Source organism: Mus caroli, unplaced genomic scaffold (genome assembly GCF_978045245.1).
Source record: "Mus caroli unplaced genomic scaffold, Mus_caroli_1 scaffold_13, whole genome shotgun sequence".
NCBI classification, from domain to species: domain Eukaryota; kingdom Metazoa; phylum Chordata; class Mammalia; order Rodentia; family Muridae; genus Mus; species Mus caroli.
The window spans coordinates 101397069-101415596 of NW_028227268.1; the positions used below are offsets into that span (position 1 = coordinate 101397069).

The 18528-nt window shown below is 37.6% G+C and overlaps 1 protein-coding gene across 12 annotated transcripts in view; it reads left to right on the top strand.

The window, feature by feature from the left end:
- Positions 1-18528, top strand: part of Ehbp1 (EH domain binding protein 1) — a 297197-nt gene that overhangs the window by 192282 nt on the left and 86387 nt on the right. For all 12 annotated transcript variants that reach the window (XM_085829085.1, XM_029483503.2, XM_029483502.2 and 9 more), the window contains 3 exons: positions 8998-9176; positions 9760-9808; positions 13679-14563. In XM_085829085.1, the coding sequence (XP_085685211.1) occupies positions 8998-9176; positions 9760-9808; positions 13679-14563 (1113 nt within the window). The remainder of the gene's footprint in view (positions 1-8997; positions 9177-9759; positions 9809-13678; positions 14564-18528) is intronic.

An 18528-nucleotide genomic window follows, 5' to 3' on the forward strand; every position in this document is an offset into this window, starting at 1 on the left:
AAGTGTCTAGGAACAGCAGCTAATCCATGCTGTAGAAAATGTGAATAGATCTGAAACAAGTTTTTAAAAAGAAATTGAACCAGTAATAAAACATCTCCCAATTTACTGAGTGTGGTGGCTCATGCTTTTGTCTATGGCCCCAACATTCTGAAATAGAGGCCAAGAATATTGACTCTGAGGACGGTCCATGAAATGCAATGAGACCATGGGTGGGATGGGGGCGTTGAGGGGAGAACGCTTCCTAACAACTAAGACAGTTTCACAGCCATTTTACCAAGCATCCCAAGAAGTAACCCCTTTTTTCCTCCAAATTTTCTAAAATGTGAGGGAACGTACTCCCTAACTCATTCTGTGAGGTCAGCATTACTCTATTAACCACAAAATCAAAACTTTAGATCAGTATTGCTTTTTTTTTTTCAAATGATGTAAAAATCTTCAGCACAAATATTACAGAACCAAATTGTGCAACATTTTAAAGGCCTGTGCACCGTGCCAAGGAGGAATTTGCTGGAACTCAACAGAAGAAATGGGTCAATGTTCACTTTTCAATTGACACATTGTAGGACTTAAGATGGCCAACCGAAATAATGCATGAATGACATTTGACAAGACATGTTCCCTTTTATAAGAATGTTCAAAAGATATGGGTTCAAAATAAACTTCCCAGAGATAATGACAGCCACATTATGAGAAGCTCAGAGATAGCATCACATTGCATAGATAAAAAGGACTTTTCTTTTGTAGTCACAAAATGGCAAGGATGGCCACTCTTGGAACTTGTCTTTCTCACTAAGAACCTGAAATCCTGGCCAGTGCAATTACACAAGAAAAAGGAAATGACCAAAATCAAAAAGGATGTTGTAAGATTAGCTTTGTTTGAATTGATGGGCTCATATATATATATATATATATATATATATATATATATATATATATATATATATACCAAACCCTAAATATTACATACACACACACTTAAAATCAATAATTTCAGTAAAATCGTCAACAATAACAAGTCATTTGCATTTCTGAATACTAACATTGAACAATCAGAAAGAAAAATTAAGAGAGTAATTCTCTAAACAGTAGTATCAAAAAGAGCTAAATGGTTAGAAATAAATTTAGCTGTGACTGTCTCAGAGGTCATGGGTATGTCTCAGAGGGTAGGATGCTCACCTCGGTCGGGAGCTCAAGGTTTAACCACAGCATGTCACGCCCCTGAGTGTGACAGCATATGCCCATAGTTCCAGCACTTTAGAAATAGAGGTAAGGAGGGTCAGGTGTTCAAGATTATTGTCAGCTCAAGTTCAAGGTCGGCGTGGGGCTTCCTAAGACCCATGTCCAAAAAGAAGGAGAAAAAACAATTAATAAATTAACCAAAAAGATGGAAGACCACCCAACTAAAAACTAGAAAGCACTTTGAAAGGAATTAAGGAGTTACAGACTGGAAAGATATCCCATGTCCATGCTTTTGAAAACTATTGTTATATCTAAGATGTAACTAGAAATCTACAGATCTAATGCAATCATTAAAATTCCATTTACATTTTCTCCAAAAATAGAAAACACGCCATCTTAATAGTCAAATGTAGTTCCAGAGGACCTGCAATAACTTTTTCAAAACACCCTGCTAAAAGCAAACACTTAATATCTAATTTCCAAAATTATTCCAATAGTCTTAGTAATCAAAAATATGGTTGGCTTTTTTTTTTTTAAGTAAAGCGATGTATACCAGAAATGAGCACTTTACATAGTGGGATGTTAGTCCTTTTCACAAGGGCATCAAGCTGTTCAGTGGCCTTGGAGAGAAGAGCCATCTTTTCAACAAATACTTTTGGAAAACATACTGTCCCTACGAGACAAAGCCTAAATCTGAGAACCGAAGGCTGTGAAACTCTTAGAAAGAAGCTCTTAGCAGAAGCTAACGATGGCTCTTCTTTTACTGCTTACATAAATACTATATTTTTGTAGCATAACTGTATCTTCCAAACCAAATATTTAGTTAAAGGGGTGACACTTTTGTCTCCCATTTTTCCAGAGTCTGCTATCTGGCCTAAAAGAAAGTAGTTATTGTATTCTTGTAATAACTGAGTGTGGCCATGTGCCTTTATTATACTGTGCACTGTTTACTGGAGAATTCAAGTAGATGTTCCAGAAGTTGTTAAAATGTTAGTATCACTAGTGGGTTTTTTTAAAATGCAAATCTGAAGTCGATTCTTGTCCTGTATTCTAGGTGATGCCTAGCTGTTGTTGGTGGTTGTTTCATATCGGGAAAGTTATGAGCAGCGCTATCGTGAATATTTGTGTACACGCGTGTTGTCTTGCTTACCAAGCATGTGTTTCCGTAAACCTAGGATGCTTGGGGCATAGGATGCCCATGTCTTCAAATTTTAACGGAATAAATCTTACCAGAGTTTCTCATCAACTCTGAATGAAAACTTTTCTCTCCCATAGCCTTGCCTGTTAATAGTTTTAATCTTGCTAGTATCATTTCAATGAAAATATCTATTAAAATGTCAGCCTGTCTAGGGAAAACATGTGTTAGTACCGTGTGCAGTTTTCTGAATACTCAGGTGACTAGACAAAGGTTCATATTCTCTAGATACTTAGACTTCATTTTATAGTCAAGTAAAAAGTTGAAAGTACTCTTTCATTTTTTGTCCATCATTATATTGGTTGACCTTATTTCCCTTACTGTTTTAAGAATTTTTCCTATATTTTGATCGTAAGGCCTTTTATCCGGGAAAGATAGACGTAGTTGCTCAGCACCAGGTTTAAAGTTAAGGACAGAAAACTTTCTTTTGCATCATAGTGTCAAGTGCTATAAATACAAAATTATTGTCGGTTAAGTTAATGAATCCTCTTGAGGCTTATAGAATCCATTGAGGCTTATAGAGTATACGGTGCTCTAATGTCCTGTCCACAGGTTTTCAAGGTCCTGATTGTATATAACATATTCTAAGCATAGGATGCTGGGCATTTGTTTCTAATTTTCATTTAGAGTTTATTCATAGGCTGTCAGGTGTGTGTGTAGACTAAGTACTGTCCCCTTGTAACACATAATAGTTCAGATTTATCTAATGTATTTCCCATGGAAATTGTAAATATATTGGATAAATTTGATGGTTTCTTCATTAAGAAAGTGTCAGTGTGTTTAACCCTTTCTCTCTGAGGAGATAAATGAAGTTTCTCAACAAAACTGAGTTTCTGATCTGTGACTACAGTCCATACCCCTGATGGGTCTTTCCTTTTCTCAGTTAAGCTGGATGGTAAGTGAATCTAACTCCTATTTCCTTCCATTACTTTTGCACTCAGTGTACATTTTGCTCATATTACCTTGGAGGCAGTCGTGCTCCTACTCTTGCTGTAAGAGTCCTCTTAGCATCCAGTAGCGCAGGCTCACTCTGAGGTAACCTTTATAGAGATGATACCAAGACTGATTTACTGTCTGACTTGGCATTATTCCACTGCTGTGCTTCGGAATAATTGTCGGATAGCTTTTTAAAACCTTTTCTAATATTTTTCTGCTCTTACAAAGTGTTATTGTGCTGGGCGGTGGTAGCGCACGCCTTTAATCCCAGCACTCGGGAGGCAGAGGCAGGTGGATTTCTGAGTTCGAGGCCAGCCTGGTCTACAGAGTGAGTTCCAGGACAGCCAGGGCTACACAGAGAAACCCTGTCTCAAAAAAAAAAAAAAATTAACATAGCTGAGAGTTCTCAGTATTGTTTTAATCTGAGCATAAAAACCTAAAAATTACTAGCACCATTATAATACTCCATCAGAATAGATCTTTTACTATAAGAGAGAAGTCCTGGGGTGTAGCTTAGAGCCTCACACACATGGTTCTTTGGGTTCACTCTCTAGCATGCCTACACTGCTCTAACCACAGCCTGTAATTCTAGCACTCTGATAAGGCAGGAGAATAAAGAGTTCGAGGCCCTACTCTAATAATTAATGAGGCCAGAGGCTGGAATGCAGAGCACTTGTTTAGAGACAGGAGGGGAGGATGGGAAAGGAGAGGAGGGAGATGAATGATGTCACCTTGGGAAAGCCAGAGAGGGAGGAAGGGGATGGGGACAGAGATACAGGAATAATGCAGATGCAGATGTTCTTGTTCTCACCATTGCTGCTATTCTTGACTTACCAAATGCTAAAATCAGATCTAGCCAATGTTCTTTAAGCATGATTTGCAATAATTGAGGAAAGTCTCCAAGAATCCTAATGTAAAGACCAAAATACCCATCAGTTTTAGCAATAATAGCACATATCTTACTGAACTGGGCTTAATTAGTTCTTATTCTAGTTCTAGTCCAAAATCTAAAAGTCCAGCAGAATGGACAAAGGGGTTTTTCTAGGAACTCCTGAGTTTTAACTTGTTTTGAACAGTTGCCTTTGGGTTGTTTGTTGGTTTGTTTTGGTAATGCTAGTTTCAAGAAATGTACAATATATACTGAGTTCTTAAAGCTGTATTACCTTTGAATGTGAAATGTATATTGAGAGCAGTCTCAGTTGGTATGGAAATACTCTGGTATAGATACATCTACTTCTACCTTTGTAGCCCGAGTTTCTTTGACTGTGTTTTAGAAACAGCCATTGCTATCTTAAAGGCATATGTAAAGTTTGTATATGGTACTTTGATACTCAGCATGTATTCTGTGAGCACTGTAAGAATATGCTCTATAGAATATAGTATAATCAAAGAAAATTTCCATGTCTCATGTAGGAGACTCAGAACATCAAGAGAATATTGAAAGTGGCTCCTGCCTTCTGATTGGGAATTAAGATGAGATTTTGTCAGATGGCACTTAAATTGATTCTTGAAAGAAGAATGTGGTGGTGCCACAGTTGTATGTGTGGCAGGAGTGACAATCTGTATGGACACTCTGGAGATGGGGAAGCTAGGGTTTCGGCAGCAAGCATAGGATGAGTTAGATTGGTGAATTATGCTAGTAAACACATTTAGCATGATTTGGGTTTTAGTGTACAGAAATGTGATATTTTTTATGTGCTGACAACCAGCAGGGATATTAGATGTGTTGTAAGAACACCATGCTTTGATAATGGATCAGGAAAGGAGGAATTGGCAACAAGGAAGACTGAGGCAATAACCTCGGCAAAAGGAGATAGATAATAAAATTACAAAAAAATTACAGCCATAACAAGGATAGATACATTCCCATGCATTAACTAGTAAGTGGCATATAAAAGAAGAATTTAAAAATGATTCTGAGGCTGAAATCCATAAAGTTGGGACAATAACAGTATTATTTTCAAACACAATAAAAAGAATCAGGTTATAAGGAAATTCACAATTTTAAACATATTGAGTTCAAATTTTATATGGCAGGAAGGACAGCCAGCTGGAAATGTCATCTTGAGAGAGTTGGAACCATATTTGTGTATGTGGGAATCATGTGTGTGGAAGTGAGAGCTGGAGCCTGAGAGTGAGGATGGATGATAGAAGGAGAACTATGGGAGAAATACCAAAGGAGTGTGTGGCTGTGCCCATGGACGAAGGAGATCTCACAAGACAGAGAAACCACACACAACCATAGAGCAGTAGGAAATGGAACTACAGGTTCTCAAAGCTACTAAAATGTAGAAATTTTTCCAGTGAGTTATTTAGGTTTTCTGAATGAGATACGGTTGCTATTGTTAGGAAGAATAATTCAGCAACCTTATTTTTAACAGTAATCTACTAGATTGTGATATTAAAATTATATTTGAAAGTTATTTCATAATCTTTTTTTTTTTTTTTTTGAGAGACTGGGTCTCTCTATGTCATCCTGACTGTCCTGGAACACACTATATAGAGTTCAATTTTGAACTCACAGAGATCTGCCTGCCTCTGCCTCCCTCTCAGCCTCCGAGTACTGGGATTAAAGATGTGCACCACCATCCTTAGCCCTTAACGTCTATATTTGATGGATAGATTTTGATATCCTTTCTTTAGAAAACATAAATTAGTCATTTTTAAGCTTGCATGAACCTTGTTTCATACACAGAATATCAAGATACAAATAATATTCATTAGGTAAAGCTTTGTTTAGAAAAAGATATCACTTTATTTTAAAGTATCAATTTATTTTCTTAAACAAATTTGAAATTAGAAAGGAGTCTCAAAAAAACAAAAGTAGGACTCTGTGCTGATGATTCTTGGTTGATAGTGTGGTGCTGAAACTAAATGGTGACAGTATGGGGCTGTGGTATGTGATGGTGCATGGTGGCAGAATGATGCTGGTAATGACACATAGTGCTGGTGATATAGATAATATGTGGTCCTGGTGGTGCAGGGTCACAGCATGATAATTGTAGTTACCACTTACTGGTCTACCATATCTAACGTTAAGTGTTTTGTTTTAATTAACAGTATTTACTGATTGTTTTCTGTGCTTCAGGAATTAATCTGGAAACCTAAGATAGGCCAGTAGACAAGGCAGATTGAAAGTCTTGACTTAACAGAGTTCTTTTTAGTACAGGCAGATAATAACTAGTAAGTCTAACACATACCAACTACAAAGGATAGATATTGTGGGAAAATAGAGCAAGGTGGGAGGAGTCAGGAGTGCTGTGTTGGGGTTGGATGGACCTGGGCTGTTTTGTTAGGACAGCGCCAGACAGAAGGTTGAAATTGAAGGTTACTGTTCAAATATCTGAGAGAACCAGGCAAGTGGAATAGTGTCTTCAAAGGTCAGAACACAACTGAAGTAAGGAACAACCAAAGATGAGTTATCACTGAAAGTGATCAAGGGAAGAGTGGTAGGCAAGAGGGAGAGAGGAGGAGGTCTTGCTACTACAGCACTGTATGTCCATGTCTTCCTGTTTATAGTTACCATTGTAGTTGCCATTTACAGATGAGGAAATTAAAGCAGGGTCCAATAACTCACCTGATAGCTATAACAAGAAATAGCTGTCTCCTCCAGCTACATGTCAACATTTTCAAAATAATTTGCTAATTTTTATGACCCTCTGCAGAATATTAGATAAAAGGGCAACAGCTTGATAATCCATTTAGTAGATCTGCTAATGGTGTTTTTCAGCAAACTAAATGGCCATTTATGGGGCTTGTAATTTTACCAGTTTTCTCCATTGCTTATGACTTCTTTTTGTGGAAAGAGAATTGTTCTTTTTAACACAGGGTTCTGGTCAGAACAAATACAAATTTTAGCTTAGCTTGTCTAGCCTTCTTATATTAGACCTTTTTAGAGATAGGGATATGTAGTCATAATTGCAATGGCATGTTTCAAATGAATTGTTATAATTGCAGATCATCTACCTGCCATATAACCTAGTCTCAAATGTTTCTATGCTTTAACAATTTTATATAGAATATTATAACAGGTAATTATTTGAATGACAGGAAAATAAATAACACAGAATTTAGAAAATATGCCTAATTCATGGATTCCCACGTCCATAGCCCTCTAAGTCAATCTGAATCACTGTAAGTGACCAAAGGGATTAAAGGTCACAATGGGCCATTTACTTCATTTTTATGTATTAGGTTGAGAGTTAAATGAGTTATTAAAAGTAAATGTTCTATATCTGGAAGTCAGTTTTATGTACCTCTTTACATTAGGTCAAATTAATCCAAATTTGTTTGTTTATTACACTTTGATGTATGTGTGTGCACGTATGCATGTTTGTGATGTGGAGGTAAGATAACTTGCACAAGTCTGTTCTTTCCTCCTGCCTTGTGGATCCCAGGAATTGAACTCAGGTCAGAAGACTTGGCAGCACGGGCCTTTGTGCATTGAACTGTTTCACCAGCCCTGAATATGTTGGTTTTTACAGTTAATGAACTGTTTAGAATTTGATTTGTAGAGGTGATTATTTAAAGAACACAGCTTTGCCAGGTTGTTATTATTTATATAATGCCTTCTAATCTGATAATAGAAATAAGAAATTACATATTTGATGATTCCTAGTTGATTATTTTAATAGTTTTGGCACTGACCTGCTATTGTCAAGTGGGGCATCATCAAGCTGCCTAGCATTATTGTAGGAATGGATCATTGGCTAAACTTAAATGATGTCAGGACAAATGGCCATTCTCTCATCTTACTCTACATGGCTCTTTTATTTTCCTAGCTAACAATTTTGATTAAAAGAATTAGTCCAAAAATATTAAGTAGGATTCTTACAGTTTTCGGTTGTATCAGCCTTCACAATTATCCAAAAAAAAAATTGTAGTTATTCAGTAAAAACAAATGGCATGATTTTGAAAGTAACAAAAATTAAAATCTTACTATATAGTCTTAGTTCTGCTACCATGGTTATCCTGTTTAGTATATGGATAAGGGGAAGCATGTGCCTAAGATATAGACACATACAATGAACTCTACTATTCAAAGATCGCTCTCAAAAATAATTAAGAAATATTTAGAGTATATCCAAAATACATACTGTTGTGGGTTACTGTCCCGTGGCTAATAATTAAAACTGTATTGTTGTTAAATGTATATAGGAAGAGTGTTTGACTCTGACTACCACTGTGTTGTGCTGGGTTTTACACTTACGAGGGCAGATCTCTCCGCCAGACTCATCCTCAATACCTGAGAGTAGTTGCAATGCCACAGTTTATGCTGCAGTTAGATGGCAATGCGTTATTTTTATCCAATCTTGTTGGTTTATGGTTGCATCTAGGAAACCTTCTTCAGTATGTAAGTTGCACAGCTATTCAGCCTTAAGTATTCAAATACTTTAACATGATGTTTCCACCGAGGACACTCATGACTTCTTCTTCCCAAAAGTTTAAAGTGTTGCTTATCTGCTTGTCAGGCAGACGCCATGGGCGAAAAGAAGATAATAACTTAAGATTTATGTCTCCGTCTTGGAGGCAACCGTTGTCATGGATTGACAGTGTTGAAGGACCAAACTGACATCAAAGGTTTCCAATGATTTAGCTAGGTCAATTAATGTTATTTTTTTTTTATCTTCCATTAGCTTCTTTTAGTGTTCCCTTCCCACCCTTTTTATTTCTTTCTTATATTCTAGCCAAGCCCGATACCAAGTCCTGTTCTGGGGCAAAAGCCAAACGCTAGTCAGTCGCTGCTTGCATGGTGCAGAGAAGTTACAAAAAACTACCGGGGCGTGAAAATCACCAACTTTACCACATCGTGGAGGAATGGCTTATCATTCTGTGCAATTTTACACCACTTTAGACCAGACTTAATGTAAGTAGAAGTGTCATAAATATTTGTAAATGACTGGCATTCTTAGAAGGACACAGAATAATTTCTTAGCATGCATTCTAAAATACTTGACTGTCTTTGTTTTTGAACTATAAAACTTGCCTTTTTTGAGACAAGTATATGCCAGGATGCCAACATTTTTCTCAGTACCTAAGAGCAGGTTTTCCTTTAAAAACATGATTTTTCTCTTTAATTTTATTAAAAACTGACATTATTATGAAACTTTTATTAGTGTTCAAAAGAGAGACAAATAACCCAGCAGCCCGTCGTATATTGATAATAAGGGGTTCTCTAATGGTAAATGTCTTTGTAAGAGCTCGTCTCTCTTACTTGGCTTAACTTCTCTTTTAAAGGGAAAGTTTTAAGCAATACAACATGTAATCACCGTTTGTCTGCTTGTTTCCTTAATTTTCTACACTATTACTTTTGTTTATTGAACTGCTGTGAAATTACTAGTTGACCTTGGATATTATTGAATATCAAATCTTTAGATTCAGTTTATCTTACAAAAATTTATTTGTATCAAGTATTACATTTACCCGCTCTGCCATTTTTTTTCCCTCAGCGACTACAAGTCTCTGAATCCTCAAGATATTAAAGAAAACAACAAAAAGGTAAGAAATGCAGGAGAAAGTGAAGTTTCAGTTTTGGCTTCACTGCATCTTTCTATTAATCGAGAAAGGCAATGGTGTGGGGTGAGATCGTAACTGCAGCGTGCAAAGGTGAACTGATGGGTGCAGGTTAAGTAGGGTGCATAGCTTACTACGGTTTGCATGGACTTTAAAGATCATAAACATGAGGCAGATATCATTAACTGTTAAGAATTTCTTAAACCATATCGCTTTTAGTGCAACATTTAGCTTATGAAGAATATACCCAAAGCGTTTGTGACTATTATGTAACTTTAGAAAAATATTTTAGGAGATAAAAGCAGGAATCTATCGGGTGAGCAAAAGAGAATACATAGGCTTGTAAGTGAATGCAAAGTAACGATAAACAATGCTTCTTTTTTAACTTTATAATAAAGACTTTGTTATGAAACTTTGTTATGAACCTTCATATCTTACTCCAATTGTTGAAGATCTATAAAAAAGACAGTTTAGGGGTCCTTCGAATTATTAATTATTGACTGGATATGGTAGCATAGCACTTGGGAGCTGAGAGCAGGAGGGTTAATTCAAGGTCCTTGGTCAGCCTGGGCTACTTAAGATTATGTGTGCATATGTGTCTATATTCACACATACATTAATTAATATGTTCATTAAAACATATTTTACTGTTTCCCAAATTCAGTTTTATATTTTAACAGTTGTAATTTTAGTATAACTACCTCTTTCTACTATTGTGCGCATTATAGCTATAAAATATTACTCTCAGGAGGGAATCCAATGACAAAGGACCCCAAAGAGCAAGGTGGGAAATAATCTCTGTTGGAGACAAAAATTTTTAATATACTTTAAATTATTAAATTAGATGGAACTATCGCTTTTTAAAGTATTATAGTCTTGGTAGAAGTTTAATTAAGAATTTAAATCAAAGCCATATTTTCCATGATGTGAGTTGTAGACTTAAAAGTCTCCTTTCTCCCCTATCCCCTCTCCCCTATCCCTTCTATGCCACCTGAAAGGCATAGTACCTATTTCTCAGAGATTACCTTTTAGGAGCTAGGAATTTCACTGAGTGAAAGAACTTGAAGGTTCTGTGTTCAATCCCCAGCATTTTGTAGTATGCTTTCTACAAAAGGAAGTGATTCTCATGAATTACTTCTTACATAATTTTAGAAAGTCCATGCTTATTAAGTGAAATGCCTTTTTTCTCATCTATTAAACTATATCCATAGAGTTAACATATCTTTATCTTCATTTCCTTGCATTTGACTGAAGTGACAGACTAGTATAAATGCAGATATCAGCATTAGGAAATGAACTGCTAATTGCCAGTCAGTTGTGTTACACCTGTAAGGCAGGAAAACTCTTGAGCTCATGAGTTTTGGAACAGCCTGAGCAACATAGCAAGGCCCGACCAATTAAGTGATGATTGTTCTTTAAGTAGAGCTTTCCTTTGTTATTCTGGATGTATTTTTAAATATAGAGCGAGAATCTCATTAAGGTTTAAGCAACATGGACTTACATATGTTTCTCTAATTATTGCATGAGGAAGAATTATCCATTTGCATGGTTTCTTGAAACTAGTGATACAGCTAAATAAGTGTTTAGTTAGCATGGCTTAATAATGGTTCAACCCCACCAGGCAGTGGTGGCGCATGCCTTTAATCCCAGCACTTGGGAGGCAGAGGCAGGCAGGTTTCTGAGTTCGAGACCAGCCTGGTCTACAGAGTGAGTTCCAGAATAGCCAGGGCTATAGAGAGAAACCCTGTCTCAAAAAAAAAAAAAAAAAAAAAAGAAAAGAAAAACCAAAAAAACAAAATAAAATAAAATACTGGTTCAGCCCCCAAATATCAAACAGATATGCTATGGCAGATAATCTTGACTTTTAATGAGGGTTTTAGTACTGATTCTCTTTGTACACTATTCAGTGCATGTCAGCATACATAGTTGCAGTGTTTCATCGCAATGTGTCTACTTTGAGGAACTAAGTTGCAACCTATAGATTATTTCCTGTATTACAGGGCTCTCCCTGATAACCTTTTCTGCTGTCATATGCTCTTAGAGTACCCAGGAAACAAAATCTTCCTTTTACGTTCCACTTTTACTTCTGATATGATTGTCAGTGACTCTTCCTTGACTAAGTTAACAGCTTGGAATAAATAAGGTAACTTTCTTTGAAAAGATAGTTGGCTGATGAGTTAACTCCATGAGAAAGGTGCCTGCTGCCAAGCCCCTAACAGACACCTAAATTCTGTCACCAACACTCACTTGATGGAAAGAGAATGAACTCCCACAAGTTATCCTTAGATACACACACACACACACACACACACACACACAGCACCTACCTCAGCAGCCATGCACCCCCCACCCACATACTCCAACCCCGTATACACACAATAAATAATATTTATATTATATACATATATGTATCTTTAAACAAACACTCTCCTCCTTCTTCATGTACAATCACAGCTCATGATTGGCCATGGCAGAAGTTAACTTGTATAAATTCTATGACAAAAATTTTACCTCATATTATAAGAAACCTGTTTTGTTTTAAAGTACGATTAGTATGCATAAAATGAATGGCTAGTGAAGCAAAACACCAGCAGGACTTTCCTCACGAGAAAACTCAACGCAACAGGTATTTACCTGTGACACCTGATCTTAAGCAGTGTGTCAGCATTTTAGATAATTAGGAAATGTTTAAACTACTGCCTGCAGTGCATTTCCTGATGGTCCTCTATTGATGTCTGTCCATCAAGTAGTCAGGACACACAAGGAAGAAAATGACTTTAATTTTCCTAAAACATGTTAAAGAACAAACAAGTCTATTCATGTACATCAACTGAGCCACCTCTCTAGCAGATATTTTGAAGAATCTGTATTATAAAGCATCATTCTGTGGAAGTTGAATAGGTCTTAATAGCACAATTTATTTTTCATTTTCTTCTTCACATGTTAAAGCTACAGGAATACTGATTAAATTCAAAGGCAGAAATTTGCTATAAAAGCACAAAAATTCTTCTGATTAAATAACTTCCTAACATTTCTTTTAAGACAAACATTAAATTGTGCTTCTAGATGCAAGTTGTTGTCAAGAACAGAAATTTTTAACATCTAAATGCAGTCAGTAGTGTAGAGCCCTTCCTTTCTGACCGAGCCTGAATGTTCCCTAGTCACACAGTGTGTGTTTCAGGGGTTAGTTCAGGACAGTAATAATTAACTGAAAATTGAGAAACAGCTTTGGTTCTTCAAAACTAGAAAAACCTGATGTGCCACAGTCGTTTAAATGCTAACAAAATAATACAATCAACATCACAGTCTTAGCTACCTTGCAGTATTCAAAACATTTCATTCTTTCCAAAACAGCAGAAGTAAAAATGAAGCCACTATCCTCGTTATGAAAATTAACCCCAAGTCATATTAAAAATGTTTCTACGCCTCTAATATTAATGTTTGTTTGCATTTTATACAAGCAGGATAGTAGTTAGTTCTCTGGGCTTGCCCAGTAGTGCTTCTTCGCTGTGATTACATGACCATGGCAAAGGGGTGGGCAGAGACCACAGAAGCTGGGGATGGATTAGTCTAACATTTCTTCATACTCCAATTCTCATCTTAAAATTTTCCTCTTAAGATTTTTGTTGAACTCACATTCTTGCTTGTTTTGTGCTTGTAGATGACTGTTATGTAATAAGGTCTTCTCTCCTTTTTATTCATTGTTTTTCTTGCAATTTCATTCTTTTCCTGTGGTATAGTGTCAGTAATTTTATGTGCCCTACAATAACAGAAAGTTTTAAGATTATGCTCTCTTTAAGATAGATGACTGAGCTGCTCAGTGTACCGTCTGTTTGTCCCTTCTTCTCTTTGAAGGCTTACGATGGATTTGCCAGCATTGGAATTTCCCGTTTACTGGAACCTTCTGATATGGTTTTATTAGCAATCCCTGACAAACTGACTGTTATGACTTATCTCTATCAAATAAGGGCACATTTTAGCGGACAAGAACTAAATGTGGTTCAGATAGAGGAAAACAGCAGTAAGAGCACATATAAAGTTGGAAATTATGAGACAGACACAAACAGTTCTGTGGATCAAGAAAAATTCTATGCTGAGCTCAGCGATCTGAAGAGAGAGCCTGAACCTCACCAGCCTGCCCGTGGGGCCGTGGATCTGCTGTCGCAGGATGACTCTGTGTTCGTAACTGACAGTGGGGTGGGAGAGTCTGAAAGTGAACACCAGACTCCAGATGACCACCTTAGTCCAAGCACAGCCTCCCCTTACTACCGTAGGACTAAAAGTGACACGGAGCCCCAAAAGTCGCAGCAGAGCTCCGCAAGGACTTCAGGGTCTGATGACCCTGGGTTAAGTTCTAGTACTGATTCAGCTCAAGCACTGGCTTCCTTAGGCAAGAAGAGACTACTAAAAGCTGAGAACTTGGAATTAAGTGACTTATATGTCAGTGACAAAAAGAAGGATGTGTCTCCACCCTCAGCTTACGAGCAAAAGCTTCAGACTGTACATGCCAGTAGTGATATGGAACAAGGGAAAATGGAGAATTCGAGATCTTTAGAATGCAGATTGGATGGTGAATTGGCTATCACAAAGCCAAATGTATCCTCTCCTTCTAAACTTGGATATAACAGAGACACAGACTTCACAAAAAAACCATGTGCTTCTCTGAGGCAGATAGAGTCTGATCCAGATGCAGACAAGAGCACTTTAAATCATGCAGACCACTCCAACAAAGCAGTTCAGGTAAGTGCATCGGAACCTGCGCTGGGGAGATACTTATTTAGTAAGTGGCTATGCTGTCATTTTATTTTGTGTTGATAGAACATTTGAAGATGTTATACATGAACAAAAGCAAAGTCTCATTTGTCATAAAAATATATAAAAACTATATATTTAAAGTTTGAAATAAAATATTGTAAGCCCGACTCTAAAGTCGAAGGATAAGGAATGTCAGCTTTTCAAATCAAAATACCAGTACGAGGGATGGAAAAATGGTTCATCAGTTAAGAGCATTTTCCTTGCCAGAGGACCAGCACCTATGTGTAGTATGTGTGGTGGCTCACAGCGACCCATAACTCTGGTTCCAGCGAGTCTTAACATCGTTCTCTGGCCTCTGCAGATACATTGTGTTCCTGTTCTATGCATTAACCCATACAGGCTCACATGCATACACATAGATAGATAGATAGATAGATAGATAGATAGATAGATAGATAGATAGATAGATAGATAGATGACAAATGAATAAAGCTTTTAAAAAAAATGCCATTGCCTATAATGCTCACTAGACTGTCCATGAAGTTTAGGATGTATATACTCCTGTAGTCCCAATTCTTGGGACTCTGATGCAGGAGGACCAAAAATTCAAAGTCTTGCCTTGGCTGTAGAAAGCCCTGTCTCCAACAGAAGGTCAAGGATATTTCAGTACTCTATTCAATGTGCGCATAATTCTAAAGTGCATATTGTATATGCCAAGTTACGTATTTTCTACTCAGAACCTTAAATATTTTAGTTACAATAGAAATGGCTTTGTCAGATGTGTTGTTGCTTAGGTCTTATATTTACTACCTCCAAGGCATGGTGGTACACAGTACCAGTGTTCTGAGGCAGGAGAATCAGGAGTTCGAAACCATCCTGGGCTACAGAGCAGTTCCAGGCTAGTATGAACTAAATAATGGGCCCCTTCTTTGAGAAAATTAAAATAAAAATTCTTATAAAACCTGTATTTCTTCTCACAGGGGACTGTAACATCGTGTACAGTCCTACCCTTGAAATTTTTTGTATTGATTCCCTGATAACTCTCAGTTACAAAGTAGGGTGTGTGTGTGATCGTTTTTAAGTAGAACAACAAAAACTGCCAATAAAATTATGGCACTTGCTTTTCTTTTGTTTACTTTTCATTTTGTGTGTGGTGCGTATACGCATATGTGGATGTCTGTACATGTGTTTTTGAGTATGTGGAAGCCAGGGGTCAGTGTCAGGTGTCTTTCTTGATCCCTCTCCACTCTGGGCTGCCTGGCAGTGAGTTCTAGTAATTAACCTGTGGTCTTATCCACAGAGGCACAGGTTTTCACATAGATCGTGCGAATGTTTTTACCAGGGTGCTCGGTCAGTATAGTGGCTGACTCAGCCATCCCCAGCCAAAAATACACTTTTTATATTAGGACTTTTTTTTTTCCTTATGTTTATTGCAGGCCCCCTTTCAGACTGGGACACAGATCTTTATCTCTCCCCCAGGCCCCATCTTCCTCTTCCCTTCTCCTTTAGACAGAAACGTATGTACCTCAGGCTGCCCTCCAGCTCACTGTGCAGATCTTCCGACCTTCACTTCCTGAGTGCTAGGATCAGAGCCAGGAGCCACTGTCCCCAGTGTGTGTAGTGATGGGTATTAAGACAGGCTTCAAGCATGGAAGGCAAGCATTCCACCAACTACATTCAGCACATTTACATGGTCATTTAAAAAGAGAAGTTTCAAGCAAACTAAACTAAATGATCTAATTTTTTAACCTTTATAAACCAATGCTTCCTAAGTCACTCTGATTATAAATTGTTGGTAGTGCCCCCAACCCCCAGAATTGTCTCTGTCTGCTAAAGCATGGCAATTCTGAAGTTGGTCTCAGACTGCGGGATGTAGCTCAAAGCAGGAGGTCTGGCCCAGTGTGCTGGAGGCCCTAGAGTCAATCTCTAATATTGGAAAACCAGTCAACCAACAACTAGGGAGCACAGAAGCTCTTCATAGCCCCTTCCAATGACACCCAAAGTTTAAACAATTTGACTCTAGGATGTTATTTATCTTTATTACTTTTATCCTTTCACAAATAAATAAGTGTTTCCTGAAGGCTCTATGATTCCAATATTGCAGCAGATTGAGTACAAGCATTGGGAAATCCCATTGCTCTTATTGCTTGTCATTGTAGGTCACTCATACCCACATTCACAGACATTCATACACATGTGCACACTCACTCATACCCATGTGCACAGACACTCATACACATGTGCACACTCACTCATGCACGTGCACTTTCAGGAATTAGTTCTCTCCAGTGAGGACTTCAGGATCAAATTCAGGCCATCGGGCTTAAAAGCAGGTGATTTTATAATGAGCCATCTTACAGGTCCTCCGCTGGTTTTTTCTTAATGAAATGGAAAATGCCAGTCCTTATGTGCTGAATGACAATTGCATAATTTGATGAACCTTAGTTCTATCCAACACAGACTTTTCTTATAAATCATATTTGAAGCAAATATGTTTAAAGATAGAAATTGATCAATCATTAAAATTAGAAATAATCTAAGAACATGAATTCTCATTTTTAATTTTTCTCCAATAATTTGCAGTGTGATCTATTAACTGACATTTTAAACCACCAGTTTTCCACAAGGATTAAATGAACTAATATCTGTTAACCCATTTAACTGTAAAATTTCATTCTGCTAAGATTCCATCTGCACAGTTAGTGTGCTACACAGGATGAAGAGCGTGACAGCTGATTTACAGCATTATGTTTGCTTGTTCCTCGCCCATGCCCCATGCTTTGTACTCAAAAGCTTTGCTTAGAGTCAAGCCAGGTGTGGTGGTCATTCCTGCCTGTAGTCTCCTCGATAAGGAGGCAGAGGAGGCGGCTGCCTGCCATGAGTTCCCAGCTAACCTGAGCTACACAACAAGACCATGATTAAGAAAGGAAGGAACAATGGAAGGAATTCTGCTTAGGATAAATAGAACGCTTCATTTGACAGGAAGTTGACAGAACCAATATCTAACACCAAAAATGTAATGTGCACTTTTATGTTTGGTAGGTTCTAATTGCAGCTAAATTTTATACAAATACCTGCTTCTCTTTTATATACCACATTATAAATTTCAGATATATATCTTAATATATTTTATTGTCTGTCAAATCTTCCATAAAAGGATGTTATGTCAGAATTTGTTAGTGATTATTCTTAGTACTTAATAAAATAGCATGAATCTTAATGAGCACTAGCTCACAGAAGCTACAACTTAATGTGGACTTACAGACATACCACTTCAGTCTTTGTGCATATAATGACAATTTTATAGCTTACCTGTGCCTTTCTTAAACTGTCTATTACATGAAAGGCTTGGAGCCTGTTTGGTACATGGGAAAGCAGGGCTCACTGAGTTACTTGCAGTTATATGGTAAACTTCAAAGCTTCAGGTGAAAACCAAAACTTTCTAACTGACATCCTTGCTCTTGATGTTCAGAAGCCTCTTTGGTTTTGATCATAATAACACTGAAAACACCCCATGGCTCACATGTACCGCAGTTAGCTGACTGAAGAGCACTGTAGCAACAAGTATCAAGTTCCCTTAGAAGTGTTTATGTTGGGGCTGAAGAGGAAGCATGAACTCTTGAGTCTGGATCCACAGCGCTTACAGACAAAGCTGAGTGTGAGATAGTGCTTCTGTCACCCCATGCCTGGAGAGGGAAGGCAGGCTAACTCGGGGGCAGGACCTCCTGGCCTGGCCAAGCTTCGGGAGAGGAAGCAGGGGTCACCCATCATGACCTCTAACCTCCACATGCACACATCCATGTGTACTCACATACGTGCGCATGTGCACGCACACACACACACACACACACACTAAACAAAAAAAAAAGGTTTTGTTGGCCAGGCTCAGGAGCTGAGGCAAGAGAATTAGTTGAACTCTTTTTTGGGGGGTAGGGGGGGCTTGCATTTGT